The sequence below is a fragment of the Protomyctophum bolini genome (genome assembly GCF_963924005.1).
Source record: "Protomyctophum bolini genome assembly, chromosome: 13".
NCBI lineage: Eukaryota > Metazoa > Chordata > Actinopteri > Myctophiformes > Myctophidae > Protomyctophum > Protomyctophum bolini.
Genome location: NC_137874.1, coordinates 11,783,095 through 11,800,098, shown reverse-complemented (window position 1 = coordinate 11,800,098; position 17,004 = coordinate 11,783,095). Strand labels below are relative to the sequence as shown.

At 43.3% G+C, this 17,004-nt stretch overlaps 2 protein-coding genes across 2 annotated transcripts; one reads left to right on the top strand and one right to left on the bottom strand.

Annotated features, from left to right (window-relative positions):
• Window positions 1-970: 970 nt before the first annotated feature.
• LOC308326556 (interleukin-12 subunit beta-like) lies at window positions 971-6,358 on the top strand. Its single transcript, XM_080779493.1, has 9 exons — window positions 971-1,007; window positions 1,162-1,258; window positions 1,588-1,689; window positions 2,142-2,330; window positions 2,897-3,002; window positions 3,423-3,595; window positions 4,581-4,747; window positions 5,611-5,735; window positions 6,243-6,358. The coding sequence occupies exons 2-9, from the start codon at window positions 1,162-1,164 to the stop codon at window positions 6,283-6,285; spliced, it is 1,002 nt and encodes a 333-aa protein (XP_080635619.1). The 5' UTR covers window positions 971-1,007; the 3' UTR covers window positions 6,286-6,358.
• Window positions 6,359-7,526: 1,168 nt separating this feature from the next.
• Window positions 7,527-16,200, bottom strand: ublcp1 (ubiquitin-like domain containing CTD phosphatase 1). Its single transcript, XM_080780056.1, has 11 exons — window positions 16,054-16,200; window positions 15,224-15,504; window positions 14,212-14,303; window positions 13,334-13,419; window positions 12,724-12,839; window positions 11,368-11,466; window positions 11,159-11,196; window positions 10,825-10,923; window positions 10,195-10,311; window positions 9,980-10,107; window positions 7,527-9,734 (listed from the first exon to the last, which is right to left on the bottom strand). The coding sequence occupies exons 2-11, from the start codon at window positions 15,375-15,377 to the stop codon at window positions 9,707-9,709; spliced, it is 957 nt and encodes a 318-aa protein (XP_080636182.1). The 5' UTR covers window positions 15,378-15,504; window positions 16,054-16,200; the 3' UTR covers window positions 7,527-9,706.
• Window positions 16,201-17,004: the final 804 nt, after the last annotated feature.

Here is a 17,004-nt window from a genome sequence, read left to right as displayed (position 1 = left end):
TTTACGTAGCCTATACACACACACACACACACACACACACACACACACACACACACACACACACACACACACACAAGAAATGAAGAAAAAAAGGAAATAGATCTAACACTTCCTCTTGAGTCATGCTAAACAAATGATTACCAATGGCCACACGTGTACATACATACACACACACATGGTAGTACACTGTGTACACGTACAATGAAAACTCACTTTTCAAGGTTTTAAAGAAATACAATTCCATATAAACCTTGTAGCACTCTGAGATTCCCTGTGAATGAAAAGTGCATTATAAATAAAATTCATTATTATTATTATTATTATTATAATATAATAACTTTTGCCAGTTATTTGGGGGCCCACAAGGCCCCACATATATTATCATCCTGGCCCACCAATGGGCCTCGTCCCACTGGTGGGCTGTATTGTATTGTATTGTATTGTATTGTATTGTATTGTATTGTATTGTATTGTGAGGTCAAACAACTTCCTTCAGAGTCGCTTTCAACTCAGCACGTAAGAGACATCTTATACATCATCAACCCCCGGTCCTGCGGTCTTACTAGGTAACGAAACACGCACGCACGCACGCACGCACGCACGCACGCACGCACGCACGCACGCACGCACGTGCGCACACACACACACACACACACACACACACACACACACACACACACACACACACACACACACACACACACACACACACACACACACACACACACACAGACAATAACATATACACTGACCTCTAGAACTAGGATTTCCCTCTGTTATCCCCAGTAGTAAATCATTAAAACACACCTACAAGCGCTTTAAAGCACACACACGTAAGCACACGTAAATAAATATCACTGGCCCGACAGTTCCTCTTGTGTACTATACCAAGTCTGCCGGGAATTTCTATTCTTCTGCAATTGTACCATATAAATACTACTCTGTATGTGCATGCTAGTCACAGATGTCACAGACACAATACCTGATCACAACTCAAACCAATCAAGGTAAATATCAGAATCTCTGCTTGGCTTCACTTACTTTGATATATATCTCTTTTTTTTTGTGTGTTATTCACCCATTGAATTGAATTGACTTGTTATGGAGATAACAGTATGATATAGCAGATGTATTCTTTAACTTTATGTGCACTCTCTCCAGATGACAGCCTTGGTCTTCATGATGCTGCTGACGGCTTTACGGCATTGCTCTGGTTCCAACAGCAACACAGAGAACATCGACCTTCTAATGGATCATGGTAAGAGTAATGATAGTTATCTCTCTGTCACTCTTTACCTGTGTGTGCGTGTGTGTGTGTGTGTGTGTGTGTGTGTGTGTGTGTGTGTGTGTGTGTGTGTGTGTGTGTGTGTGTGTGTGTGTGTGTGTGTGTGTGTGTCTGTCTGTCTGTGTGTCTGTCTGTCTGTCTCTCTGCTTGCACCACCTGTCTTCTCATGCTGTGTGAATTGTCAACTCATGTGTGTGTGTGTGTGTGTGTGTGTGTGTGTGTGTGTGTGTGTGTGTGTGTGTGTGTGTGTGTGTGTGTGTGTGTGTGTGTGTGTGTGTGCGTGTGTGCGTGCGTGTGTGTAGTCCTGGTTGTAAGGGTGCCCCACGAAGAAGTTCCACCGTTCTACGTTCGTCTAACGTGTCTCGAGGCCTCCAACGATGACAATGTGTCCTGGAAGAGAGATGGTAGGACAATGATGTGATTGCTATTACGGCTACTAAACTTACTATACAGTAAAGTCATTTAACATGAAGTGATTTCTATTTTATTGTTTTAAGTAACGGGTCTGTCCAGCTCATTAGTAAAGATGAGCTGGACATGCTTGTGTTGCAGTTCCAGTGTTGTCTGCACATGTTTTTGTTTCATGACTTCCAATTTGACTTTTGTCTGTATCATGTGTGAGTTCTCGCTCTTGATTGGATGAAATTGGTACCTTGAGCTGAAATTGCATTTTCTGTTTACTAAAGGTAATATGGGATTATTGTGCTATTTAACATTTATATTAACCTTTACTAATAAATTAAAATTCTGTTTGTAAGTAAAAATGGCAAAATGTGTGACTGTTCCTTCTTGAAAGCGCTAAAATGTCAAATGCATTCTTAATACGACAACGCATGTACTTATTATTGCCCTTTAGACGAGGCCAGCCCCGGTCTAGAGGGGAACGGCGTGACGGTCATGGTGGAGGAGATGATCGGGGGCAACTACTCCTGTCACAGCCCGGCCGGACACTACCTCAACCACACCCTGGTTCTGGTTCAACTGGACCCTGACAACAGCTCTGTTATCCTGCAGAAGCCACAGCACCCTCACCACGGACATGGAGGTGAGGGCTTTGGTTCCACTTGAACCCCAGCAGGCATATTCTGGAGACAACATTTGCCAAAAAAAAAAAAGCCAATCTACAAGAGAGGCAGTCCAAGTACAAAGCCAAGTCAAGTCCAGTTCAAGTCTAGACTAGATTCTCGAAGACCGTCGAGGCTTTCATTTATTAGATTTCCACCAAAAAATAAGGTTGGAAAAGGGTGAAAACAGCACAGTATAACACCAGTAATTTGTGACTTTTACAAGCACCGGGAGATGACAAAGCTGGAATCAGAGAACAGATTGACACGACACAGCGATAGCACACCTTGAGGAATACAAGAACAGAACAAGCGTTAAAATAAATAAATTTGAATTCGTTTTTTAAAGCCTAGTCATACTGTATGTATAAGTTCTATGGTTATACATCGCAATAAACCTATGTAATATACAGGTCAAAGTATCAACACAAAGCTAGTGCGTTTGAAGGTTTGATATATATATGTGTGTATACGTGTGTGTGTGTGTGTGTGTGTGTGTGTGTGTGTGTGTGTGTGTGTGTGTGTGCGCGTGCGCGTGTCTCTCCAGGGTACATCCGGTGTTCAGGTCACAACTACAACGGCTCGTTCCACTGCTCCTGGAAGAGGACAGCAGAACGCTCTGAGGCCGCTGTACTGCTAGTGAAGGCAGAACAGTAAGTACACACACACGCACACGCACACACACACACACACACACACACACACACACACACACACACACACACACACACACACACACACACACACACACATATTATTGTACATACATGTACACATTATTACCCAAACATTCATAATTGTTTGAAGACCTTATAAAATCCCAGCATCTGCTCAGCTGAGCGTAAAACCACACGCAGTAACTGTTTGGTGGCCTAGTTTAGCTGACTGGTCATCTTCCGTATGCATCAGATACATCCGTTTTTCACCCTCACGTTCCTTTCATCATTCTCCTCAGCCATGGAAAAATACAGTGTGTACGTGTGTGTGTGTGTGTGTGTGTGTGTGTGTGTGTGTGTGTATCGTGCGCTCACGGGTCCACTAGTCAGTCTTATATGATTTTTCTTTTTTGCCAGAGATTCGAAGGTGATAAGCTGTGAGCAGGACTCTGACGGCTCAGGCATGCGATGCAATCTGCGGCCCAACTGTCCCTACGAGGAGGACAAACACCGCATCTCCGTCACAGTCTACATGCGCAATGCCTTCAGACTGGAGGGATACACCGCCACCTTCTACCTCAAAGACATAGGTATAGGACACTGTGTGTGCGTGTGCGTGCGAGAGAGACAGTGTTTGTGATGGGGAGAGATTTGTTTTTGGCTTTTCTGCCTTTATTGATAGTATCAAGTGAAGAGAGACAGGAAAGAGGGAGAGAGCAGAGAGAGAAGGGGAAACACATGAAAGGGACTCGAACACGCCTATACGGCTGTCAGGCCAAAGCCTATATGTGGCATGTGCCTGCACCGCTTGGCCAGCGGGCGCCCCAGAGAGAGAGAGTTTTGAAAAAGGCAAATTCAAGCTCCTCCCGTTTCCCAGTATCTTTTCAGTAAACGACCAGCCATTATATCAATGGTTCCCAAAGTGGCCATTATATCAGGAGTTGCCAGGGGGTCCGAAGCTAAATGATAGTTAGGAACCAAATGGACCCTTATGGGTCTGTAACTCTGAGAGTGTACAAATTGAACCAAATGGACCCGGGTCCATTTGGTTCCATTTGTACACTCTCCGAGTTAAATTAAGATTGATTTTACAATATAAATTGGGGTCTCAGTCTAGAAATGCCATTAAATAGGGGTCCGTAGCCTAATGGGGGTCCTTGAAATCTTCTCTTATGGGGGTCCGTGGCATATCTCTTCAAATGGGGGTCCGCGGGCTAATTAGTGTCAATTTGGGGGTCCTTGACATGAAAAGGTTTGGGAACCACTGCATGATATCACCACTGTGCACTGTGTCATAGCGTGCCACCGAGTGGCGCGCTACGAGCTTGTAGGTCTGCTATTTTTGACTGACACAGAAACATAGCTTTTTCAGAAAACTGTCAGGATGTAGAAGACATTTTTAGAACCTGATCTCAGATCAGAATGGGTTAAACCGCTTTGATGCTACATCAAGCAGTTTTACTGGGGGAACTCCCCATGGAACTCCCTCGAGGACCACTATGAGAACCTATATGTGCTTATATATACAGTATACCTGATGGCCTTCATGCTTCTGCTTCTGTTGCTCACACACAGTGAGACCAGAGCGGGTGGACCGGCTGCGCGTGGAGGCTGGTGGTGGCGTGTTCCACTGGGACTACCCAGCCTCCTGGGAGAGGCCCTGCTCATACTTCAGGCTGAAGTTCCAGGTCAAGTTGGTGCACCACGGAGACTGTCATTCCAACCCCATGAACAACAACACGGTATTTATATTATTATTATAGGCCCTGCCGTGCTTATCCCAAACGTTTTTTTATTTTATTTTTTAGCTCGAGAACCAAAAGAGAAATTACTTCTCTCCCCGCCGCCGTGACCCACCCCCCAAAGTAGCATTGTAGAATAGGCTACTTTTGCTTGTTTGCTTTAAATGCTAAACCCATTCTGACCTGAGATCAGATTCTAAAAATGCCTTATACATCCTGACAGTTTTCTTCGATTTTTCAAAAATAGCAGACCTATACAAGCTCGTAGCGCGCTATTTTTCAATAGCTAAAGCATAACATAATGCTTACACCAAAAGGGGTTCCCGCCCAAAATGGGTTAAGCATTGTAGGTCTGCTATTTCTTTTAAATCGTGAAAATGTGGTGCAAATCTTTGAATATATTTTCTTTCAGGGCGAACGTTTTTCAAACCCCTGGAACAACATATTTTCAGATGGGGGGGTGGAGGCCAATTACATATATTTTTGGGGGTCCTTGACATGAAAATGTTTGAGGACGACTGACATAGAAACATAGGTTTTTCAGAAAACTGTCAGGATTTAGAAGGCATTTGTAGAATCGTCTAAATGGGTTACAAATAAGCTAGAAATGCTGCCATCTCCAGAATCCAAATGACTGGAATGAGTCGAGGCGACTGAGAACTTTAATCCATGCTTACAACTCTCGTAGAGCTTGTAGATCTGCTATTTGGGTCTCCGCCCACTGACTGACAAACACTAGACCTTTACTTAAAATATGATATACATCTTTTGTGAATTCTGTTGAGTATTCTGTTGGATCCGTTATAATTCACAAACATTTTTATCACTGTTTCTCTTTCTTTCCCTGTGTGTGCTGTGTGAAGCCTGAGATAACTGTAAACACCACATTCCCGGTCAGTGTCAAAGCTAAGAAGTATGTCTTCTGTGTGCGGGCAAAGGAGCAGGTCACAGACGGACCATGGAGTGACTGGAGACGCTGTAGTATTGAGTGAGTTTGTTGCCTTAGTGTTTAAAAAAAAAAAGTAATTACTCAGTGTGACAGAGTGGGTCACAACCCAGGGCATGGAAGGACACGACACAGGCAGTTGTTCTTAAATAGACTGGTTTATTCCTCTCAGTTCATGGAATAATTCACAACAATATTAAATAATACACAGGAGAGCAGATGGCTCTCCACTGTCCGGGCAGAGACTATCTGGTGAGTGTTTGGGGAGGAGACTGATTTAACCTGTTGTGCCTTGATCAAGTCCATGCACAACAGGTGCGCAGCCACACCCAGCTCTGAGTCCAGTTCTAGTTTGACTCAGGCCAGGTGTGACTGCTTTAATCAGTCACCCTCCGTCTCACACTCTCACACTGTTATTTAGGTGAACATTATTTCTCTACAGATGATTTTATTTAGGAAATATTTATCAAATATAATTATTAAAGACTATAACGTAATATTTTCGAGGTAACCAATATCTCGACCTGTTCTGTTCCATTTTGTCTTTAGCATGAAGAAACACAGACACGATGGATGCGTCACGTCACAATGAAGAGAAATCCATGTTGATTTTCCTTTCTAATGTACAGTATTTATTTATATGGATCCGTTTCTCAATAGGTCCTGACTCCTATGACAATATTAGCTGTTACTTTTGCATAATATTTGTATTCGTTAAATAAAATAATTTATTCCAAATCTGCCTGGTTTAATCACATTCATACTGTATATATTACAGTTCATTAACCCTTGCACTCAATGAGTATACTGTATACAGTATACTTATACCCCTGTATAAACTGATGTCATCAGGCACGTGCAGAGGGGGGGCTAGGCTAGGGGGCTTGAGCCCCTGCCCTTTTGCCTCAAAGTGCCCTTTCCCTAAAAAGAAAAAGAATAATAATAAAAAAAAATCCTTCCCAATATCCATGGCCCAGGGCCTTGGATATAGGGCAGGATTTTCTTTCCAGGGCCCCAGTGTGGGCAATAAGGGCTTACCGGTATGTGGGGGCCCTGGGGGGGCGGGCCAAGTGGCCCTTCAAGACGAACATTTGACAATTAATGATAATCCCACTATGATAATTATTATTTATAATGTCCTGGCTGCCATCAGTCGGTTTTAGTTTCACTTTTTACCTGATGCAGAGATGTCAGATTTGAGAGTGAGACAGGCAGCAAGCACGTTAGGTTCACCATGGTCCCCCCTCAATAAATTGTTGCTTTTAGTAACTTCACATTTTGTCCAGGTTAGCTACTACAAAACGTAATTGAGATGCTTAAGATTATTAAGATGATTAACCCATTTAGACCCAAGGACGATTCTAAAAAGAAAGGCTTCTACATCATGACAGTTTTCTGAAAAGAAATCAGTGGTTCTCAAACTATTTCATGTCAATGACCCCAAAAGTTACATGTAACTGGCCACCGACCCCCCATCTGAAAATATGTTGTTCCAGGGACCTCCCCAGAAGCAAAGATTTGAGTTATAAACTTTAGCTCTGAAAGAATATATATTCAAAGCCACATTTTCACTATTTTTCAAAAATAGCAGATCTAAGGGGAGAAGATAATGAATGGTGGAGAAGTAGCATACTGGTGGTACCACTTTTTAAGAACACGGGTGATGTACAGAGTTGTAGTAATTAAGAGAGGCGTAGAGGTTAATATAGGATGTCTGTTATGACATGCCCAGAAAACACATGCTAGGGTTCATGTGTGCCCTTTAGTTTACAGTAGTCTGTAGCTCATACTCAATAGACACAAGAAGTTATTCCGATAAATGAAACACGAGGATTTACTACAAAAAGGGTTTTATTTTCATATTTACAGCCAGGATGTTGGAAAATGTGAATTGGGGCATGATAATATACTTTAAAAAAAAACAACACAGAATGCTTCATTAGAAATATATGGGTGTTGAAAGCCCAGGAGACCTTATAATAATAATAATACGTTTTCAACATTTGACTTCCCCGTCATGTCCTGTGTTACCATTCTGAGCATCTGGCCAATGACACAGTGTATGCTGAAGGTATTTGACAACGGTTCTTCATTAAAAGTGGTTTTGTTTGTACAGAAGTGGTGGCTCCCCATTCCCCTCCTTGAGTTAACCAATTTTAAATTTCCAACACTTCAAATGCAAAAGCGAAATAAACCTGGGTGTCATAATGAAATGAAATGTACAGAAACAATTTCAGAATATTTCCCCATACTAAAAGATAGCAACATGAACAGAAACATTGCATGACTGTTGGAACCCCCATATGGCCAAGTCACGATGATGCCACCGAATGGCTGCTCCTCATATTCAACATCAACCCTCCCAACCCCCACAGTTAGGTACCGTTGTAACTCCAAAAGAACACACACCAGGTTAGCAAACTGCTGCTTCAAAAACAAATGGAGATATTCTGTTTGTTTGGTTATGTGTCAGCTGTCGGAAACATCCAGCCGATTAAGCCCGATTCCTTTGTTTACAGTTTACTTTGTTTTGCGCACCGGAAATAGCTCTTCGTCAAGCTCTCAACATATCGCAATGCAATGCGTTGTGAGCTTGTAGATCGGCAATTTCCAGCATGTGCCGTCGCACCGGTGTCGCAACGACGTGTTTCACACTGTAATACACACTCAAATGGAAACTCCTTTGTGCCCTTCCACATACAGTACATGCGCCCAACCCTGTATTGTAAACAGGTTTACTGTATGTATACTTAACTACAACCCACACGCGGAAACGTAACAACAGGAATCAGAATGCATTCGACAGAACATTGCATAATGTATGATTATTTAGATGCCTTTTTTGCCAACTTGAACTTGAACGTCTGGTGCTCGTGGTAGTTTGAGACCATTGCAAATCATTCACTGAAAAGAAGGAGGAACTCAACAGACACAAAAATGTCACTGCTGAGAAAAATATACTTTTGCCCTGACCTCATTTACACTGAAGTAAGACGTTTACCCTGAAGATCTCTTCTGTGTAAATAAGTAACCTTTCCTACTTCTGTTCAGTGAAGTCATTTGAGGCGTTCACATCCCTCATCTGGAGTCTTCAGCAGTACTACGGCGCACCTCTCCCAAGTGTTCATTTTTTCAGCAGATTTAGATTTAGTCTTTTGAATAACACATAATTTAGTCTTAGTCCTATTTAGTCTTCTGAAATTGTTTAGTCTTAGTCGACTAAATATCAAAAACCTTATTCTTTTAGTCTTAGTAAACAGAATTAACTGCTCCAAACCTAGTCTTTTGAGCAAGCTACACAAAGACCTGTATTGCTTAATTGATACTTGGTTGCGCGCTGGTGGTGCGTTGTGAGCTTGTAGATCTGCTATTGTCTTTGTCTGTGCATGCATGCACACATGCACACTTCCTCTACAACTCCACAGGAAGAGTTTGTCCGACAACACCATGTCGGTCCACAGTCGCACCAAATCCGATATCTGTGTTGGTTTCGATGTGCTCCGAGTGCCAATCGGGTGGAGTTTGCAGCTGAAGGAAAATGAGAGAGAAGGCGGACAGAGCCAAAATGTTTGGCCAACTGATTCAAGTATCAATTTAGTATGCCATCTACTACTGTCCTGATGCTGTGAAATTGCGCTCAAGTGGCACTCTGTAAGTTAAAACGCTATCATTTACAAATAATAAAACACAGTTTAACATACAGTAGTGGTGTGAAATACCTGGTTGGGGTTTGAGTGTACGTTTACAGAGAGAAGACAGAACATGCAGGTATATAAACAAGCCCATGTCAGCGGTGAGACGCAGCGTGTTTGGGGGTAGTTTGTGTTTAGTGATAACAGAACACCGTAAGATGACTCCCTACGTGTCCGGGTTGCAGTGATAAGGCTGAGAAGGTCAGTGTGTGTGTGTGTGTGTGTGTGAGTGAGTGAGTGTGTGTGTGGACTGGGCGGTGGGGGCTGTAGTGTCCAGCACTGCTCCCTGTTCAGGTTGGAGTGGGTCAGAGAGTACCTCCTTTAATGATGATGCTTCTTAGACAAGAACCTACACACACACACACACACACACACACACACACACACACACACACACACACACACACACACACACACACACACACACACACACACACACACACACACACACACACACACACACACACACACACACACACACACGTTACTCGATAGTTCATTATGACTGAATCGTTCCGATGTTCACCCAAAAGTATTTCTTCATATTACAGGGTGATTTTAAATTAACTCCATTGTGTGTGTGTGTGTACGCACCTCTCCCAGTGTTTGTGGTTGAGACCAATGAAGTCGTCCAGCTTGGCGATCTCTTTGAGGTACTGGGCCAGTTTATACAACTCCCTGTCCTTCTCTCTGTTCATATGAGCCTTCATAAACGGACGGATCTGACACACACACACACACGATAAACAAGGACACATCCTTGACATGGAAATGTTTGAGAGCATCTAGTTTAAGCAGTGGTAACGCACCTTCAAGCCGTTCTGTGGGTTCATGAGGAAGTTGCGTCCGATGTCGTCAAACATGATGGTGTTCTTCCTGCTGTAGAACTCCCCGTACTTACCCCAGATCACCCCCAAGGGTTTCACCTGGACACACACACACACAAGTTAGCTATACCATCAACGTTTCGGGGATGGTGATTTTATGGTAGACAAATGTATTTATGCCGTTCTCATCCCCAACTCTAAAGCTGGAAATATCGCTGCGACACCAAGCGCACGACTAAGTATAACTCATACTTGTAAGTGGTAACTTGAAGCGCTGTGCAAGAGGATGCTACGCACAACCAAGTCCTTAAAGTGGTGCCCCAAGCCCTTAAACACCAAGCCTATACCTGAATACTTTCCTAATTGTAAGGATAACTCATTTCTCTTGTGAGGACCAGCACAATGTCCATTTCTCGCATACTTGTGGTGACATTTGGCCTTCACAAGTAGCGCACACACACACACACACACACACACACACACACACACACACACACCTTCGTAACTAGTTTGTGGCTGGTTATATATTATATACACTTGTTCTTATTCTCTCCATCTGAAGATCGACACAATGACTGTGTGCTGTGCATGTGTGTACTACTCTGTACTAACCTCCACGACCCCTCTCTTTGGAGTGTGTACAGTGATCATGGCCGCACTGTCCAGCATGAACGTGATCTTGTAGTTAGGGTTGTCTGTCACTCCCAGCTCCTGGTACACACACACAGACAGACATTTGAGATGCACCCCACCCGTATAACAAGTATAACTGACAAACACTGCCTCCTAATGGCAACATTGAATAAACACTTCAGTAGATTACAGAAGGTATGTACAGCTGCAAAATTAATTGAAAGCAGTCAGAAAGTCATGATTTTAGGTTTCACGTTATGTAATCATGAAAAAAAACACATTATCAGTCAAGTAACAGAAGTCAAAACCATACCTTCATTTTGGCATCAATCCACTTCATACTTGTGGCAGCTAAAGGAGAGGAAGTAATGGGAGTATAACCATCCAAGTGTTCCTGAACTGAACTTTTAAAGACTGCATGAAGAATATCCAGATGATAGAACGGATGATTTAGCCATAGTGAGCAAAGAGAAATAGGTATTTTCTTTTAAAAATACATTTAGGACAGGAGAGAATACATACACCAGATGACGATGTCATAGTCCTCATAGGCCGAGGTGAGAAACTCATGGAGAAACGGTCTCATCAGCTCCTGGCCTGTCTCTGCACATGACTTGTGATCTGAGTAGGGGTGCAACAATTCATCAAAATAATCCATTTAATCCACCATTCAATACATTGATTAATAATAATAATGAATAATTGATTTGTCTCCCTGCTCTTCTATTGAGACATTTAGATGGTGTCAAAACCTCATAGCCTGAGGCTCTAGTAGCCAGCCTGCTTGCATTAAGTGTTAAGTGGCTAATTGATTTCTTGCTAGGTTAGAAAAGGTTACCAAAAAATGTATAAATTAAAATAGAAACCAATAGGAGGATACTCGCTAACAAAAAGTATTGAAAGTTGCAGCCCAAGATAAACACACACACATAGATAAATAAAATCCTAGAACCCGAGGTTGCATTAGTGACTGCTGAGCCAACAGAGACGTGTCTTTGGCAGAGTACGCTCCTGGCACTGGTACGTGCTAAGTGGAAACATCAAGATCCTACTGTAAGAGACTGTAATGTAACACCTACTGTAAGCCAGCAAAAAAAAGCCTGTAATGTCAAGGGGGTCACGAGTGCTCACCCAATACTGAGCTGTCAGCAAGTGATAAAAAAATGATGGAATCAACACTGGCGCTCGGGTGGGCAGGCAAAGTTCCTGCCCACCACTGTGGAGACAAACAATTGACCTATAGCTAAGCCACTCCCCAAACTGCTAGCGTCCAATCACAGCTAAGCATAACATGGGTTAGACAAACCTCTCCACCAGCACCAATAGTTTTCCTATATGAAAACTATTGGCTCGTAGCGCGGCACCGAGTGCCACGCTACGAGCTTGTAGGTCTGCTATTTTTGAAAAATCGTGAAAATGTGGCGCAAATCTTTGAATATATATTATTTCCGTTTTTAACTCAAATCTTTGCTTCTGATGGGGGTCGGCTAAATACAGATCAATTGGGGGTCCTTGACATGGAAAAGGTTGAGAACCACTGACATAGAAGCATAGATTTTTCAGAAAACAAGGCATTTATAGAATCGTCTAAATGGGTTCAAAAAGAAATGTCACGCACATATTTTTCCAGTGCATACGGCAGGCCTTGTTGACGGATTTGGAAGAGATGCTGAAGGTCTGGTTCCAAAAATGTACCAGTATTTAATGTGTAGAATCCATGATATTTACATTTGAATGAATGAGCCGGCTGGAAAGTGTCCAAGTGGGAGAATTGTCTAAAGGCGAATTGCCCGTGTTCAAGGGTGGGAAGCAGGGTAGGCACTAGGCAATCACTGTCACTTCTCCAGCAACTCAGAGCGTTCAGTCAGTGGAACTCACCAAACAGTGTGTAGTCCACATCCAGTACCAGAAGACTCTTGCCCTCTCTGGGTGGGTTCATCTCCTCCACCTTGTAGTCCTTCACTCTGCGGGCGATTTTCGCCAGGTTCTCCTCTCTGAAGACACGTAAGGACACTTACAGTATATTTTGTACACTCCATAGAGTAATAAAAGGATAGAGAACGAACCGGAGCGTTAGGCCCCTCCCCACCCCCCGCCCGCTATTCATTTAAATAGAAGTTGCTCAGTGGCGTTTTGAAGCACCCGGAAGACTGCCGGAAGTACAATTATAACTCAATGGGTCGAGGATAGCCTTACGGGGGCTTGGTGGGTACACATTGCACTAATGAGCTTCAGGCAATACTACTTGTCAACCACTAGGTGTCCTACCCGACACCAGGGTCTAGTATAAGAGACCACCTCGGCTTCGACCACTGCAGGTGAGTATATATTTCTTAACATAGTCTACCAAGCAGATTTGTTAACATAACATTATATCCATTAAAATAAGTGCTGGACTGCAGATTTAACACAGAAATGAGTACAGTACACTTGGTCCTGTGTCATGTAACCGTGCACACACACACACACACACACACACACGTCTAACCTGTTCTCCACTTCGATGACCTCCTCTTCGATATCAAAGTCATTCACCACGTCATCGTTCTCTGGCGGTGGGGCTAAAACATCTTCCTTCACAAGACAAAACACAATACTGCACAATTACATCACTACCCCTCACCAGTCACCATGCTCCACGACCATGCTCCAAGTCCGGGTATAATTGATCCAAAGACCATTTCATACAATGTGCTTACACATGTGCTATGTGCTAAATACATTCAAATTCAATAACAGAAATATTATACAATTCAAATTATAAAACATTTACACATTCTCAGTGTTAAACAAATGAACACCAAGTCTGGCAGAACCTTCACTAAAACGGCCGGGACAACATTCCACACGCCCAGATTCTCCTCCCTTCTGGCTCCAAAACTATGGAATGAACTGCATTGCAAAACTGCACTCTCAATCTTCCGCCGTAGTCTGAAAACTCACCTCTTCAGACTCCATCGTAGCCCGCCGCACTTGCCGTAGCACTTGCACTAGCCTCAACGACCTTACAGGCGTATGCATAGGCTAAACTACTATGTAATTTAGATATTATGTAGAAATAGCACTCTATAGTGTATACTAATAGTTTCATTGTACTACAGATACTCTTAGACAGATGTTCTTAGCTTGCTTGCATAATGCTTGTGATCTTTGGTGACTTTGATGTATTACCATGTGTTCTTGCTTACTGTAAATCGCTCTGGATTAAGAGTGTCTGCTAAATGCTTAAATTGTCTAAGGATCGAATGTGTGTCTGTGCATTGAATTAAAATAAAAGGCCGACAATCACTGGTGTAGGCCAGGGAACCAATGAAGTGATATTATGTGGTCAATGCAGCCACGGTGTACTCCAGTCCAGACACCTACCAGGCTCTCCTCTCTGGTTCCCATCATCATGATCTTGGTGTTGGGCTTCAGCTTCAGGGAGCCCAACTTCACCTCATCCTCTGCTGGCTTTCCTGAGAAAGGACACAATGTAGAATGTGTATATATAAAACATAATGACAGACGTGGAATATTTTCTTGTAATGCATGCCGAGAAGAGAAGAGTACTGCCAAGGCAGACAACCTGCAACACTCGAACGAAGAAAATGCCAGCACTAAAGATACAGTATGTCCTTTTCCTGCGTTGTTTTATTTACCTCTGACGAGCAGACAACGTACACGTACGTTGTCTGCTCGTCAGAGGTAAATAAAATGTGGAAAAAGGACATATTGAGTGTTGTAATCCATGCTGCCATAGATCTCAATGAACAGAAGTGCAGTATAGAAAGGCTATATGAGCCAGGCTGGTGGGTTGAGGCTAGGAACAAACGACATGGGTTTACGAGAGTACAGATGTGGACCAGGATAATCGCAACCATTTCTGGAACAGGGCCCACTTAAGAATCTTGGCAGTATTTGTGTAGCAGAGTGGCTTACAGTCTCAGCCTGATGGTCTCAAAGTCTAATATCTCCACCCGAGTCATAAGGATATTTGGCTTAGTGGTTAAGATGTTTGCTTTGCACGTGGGACACCTGGGTACGATTCCCGGATGTTACAATGGTGCCATGATCCGGATCGGGTTTCCCCGTGGGAGGACGTCAAAAGGGGGGTGAGTGTAGCAGAGTGGCTCTCAGCCTCACAGCCAGGTTCAATTCCCGGGTGTTATATTCGCTGCCCACCCATCTGACCACTACGGTGCTAAGTAGTCAGATTAGTTGGGGGCCCACTTGCAACATCCTGAGAGGATAAACATCCCTCTCACAGTTAACAAATTGGGTTATTGAAAATGCATCATTCCGAGTGGACCGGAGGATGTCACGCAACATTAATCACATCGACGGCATAAATCCACTGTTCTGGCGGCCGGGGTGGGGGGGTCAGGTGACCTCTCACCTTTGACCTTTAGTCCCAGTAGCTTCTGTCTCTCGGGCAGCACTCCAGTCAGGGTCTTAATGGACTGCTTCAGGTCCATGATGGTGTCCTCCTCTGACAGAGAACTGATGGAATACTCCTGTCCGCCCCACTTAATGATCACTGATACAGACATGGCTGTTGGAAGCCTGTGAATCACACCCGCTCCACTCACGCACACATACACACAACCCTCGGCCGCACTTCTGGTTATGTGCCCGCAATCATAGGGCTGACAACCACACACACGCCCTCACAAGCAACTGGAAGATCGCAAACACAACCACACACACACAACCACACACACACACACACACACACACACACACACACACACACACACGGTATGGGTCATGCAAGCCAAGCTTTAACAACAAAACATAGCTGGGTAAATGTGTTACAACAATACTCCGTCCATAGACCAAAACATTAATATTCGATATACCTCAACACTGTCAGCCCCCCTCCCCCTAAGCACTGTTAATTACGAAATTCAATAGACCTTGTTATGCAAGTTTGCTATCCCTTCATACACTGAAATCAAACCACACTGATACAATAGCAGTTACAGCTCCCTATTGAATGTGTCCTATACAAATCAAGTTGGACACATTGTCCAGCCCTCAGTCTCACCCAGATAAAAACAGAAAAGTTGACTTTGGCCAAAGACAAAGAACTGTTGCCTAATGACAGGAACGAACAGACACGCGTCTGGCATGCTGTTATTTGTAGCAGGAGAAGGCTAACACACTGAGGCTAGGATAAACTGGCATAGCCAGCCACACGTTACAGCCTGCTGGTCGGATTCTCACCTCGGAGAGTTAACCTAAGAAAAGCAATGGTAGGCAAACTCCCATTAATTCTTTAGGAAAAAAAGGTGATCTATAAATGGAGTTTCTCTCGTCAGTTTTCATTCAATCGAGTTGTGGGCTGTGCATCATCATCAACATTATCCAACCCCAAGTTCTTCCTGCTGGCATCCTGTCTGTCTGAGCCGCGACGGAAGTGATGTAAAAATCATGCTCTCGTTACCATGGTTACCACGGCATCTCTCCGGCGTAGCCAGACAACTATTCCACAATCTCCGAATGCTATAAAGCATTTCAAGAAATTGCGAGAGGCAACCGTCTGGCAACGCGATACTATAACCACGGCACGTCGGCATAGATAGATAAAAAAAAACAATTAAATAATAATAATTGTACTGTGCCATGACAAGTGCATTTCCCCTGCTGTCCCCGACCCCGACCCGTCTGTCTGTTTGGAGGTTTATTTGTGTGCAATCTGAGAATCTCACCGGCAAATAACGGGAAAACAGTGACCCCCCCCCTGTGAGTCAACAGTCTGTCTTGACTGATTGATTGAAATATTTATTAACAGTTTGCAGACTTAATACAGTACATTTCAAGCACAAACTCAATACAAAGACTGTTAACTGTGAGTGGACGACCCAATTAAGCATTACACTTGTTTAAGAGGGTCCACCATGTTCAATTCATCAAAACATTTAGAGACGTACAAATAGATATTTCTATATAGTTAAAGAACAGAACAGGAAGTCATCATAATTGATCCATGTTTGACTCGAGTCTCAAGACAGACTGTTGACTGTTTTCCCGTTATTTGCCGATGGGATTAGATTGGTATTGACTGAGACTACTAGTTTGTGTGTACCATGAGCCAGACTGTTATTACGAGAATGTTGCTTCCAGCTAATGTATGTTGCAGGATCTTGCTCAGTTATTTGAAGCTTCAAAGTTCTG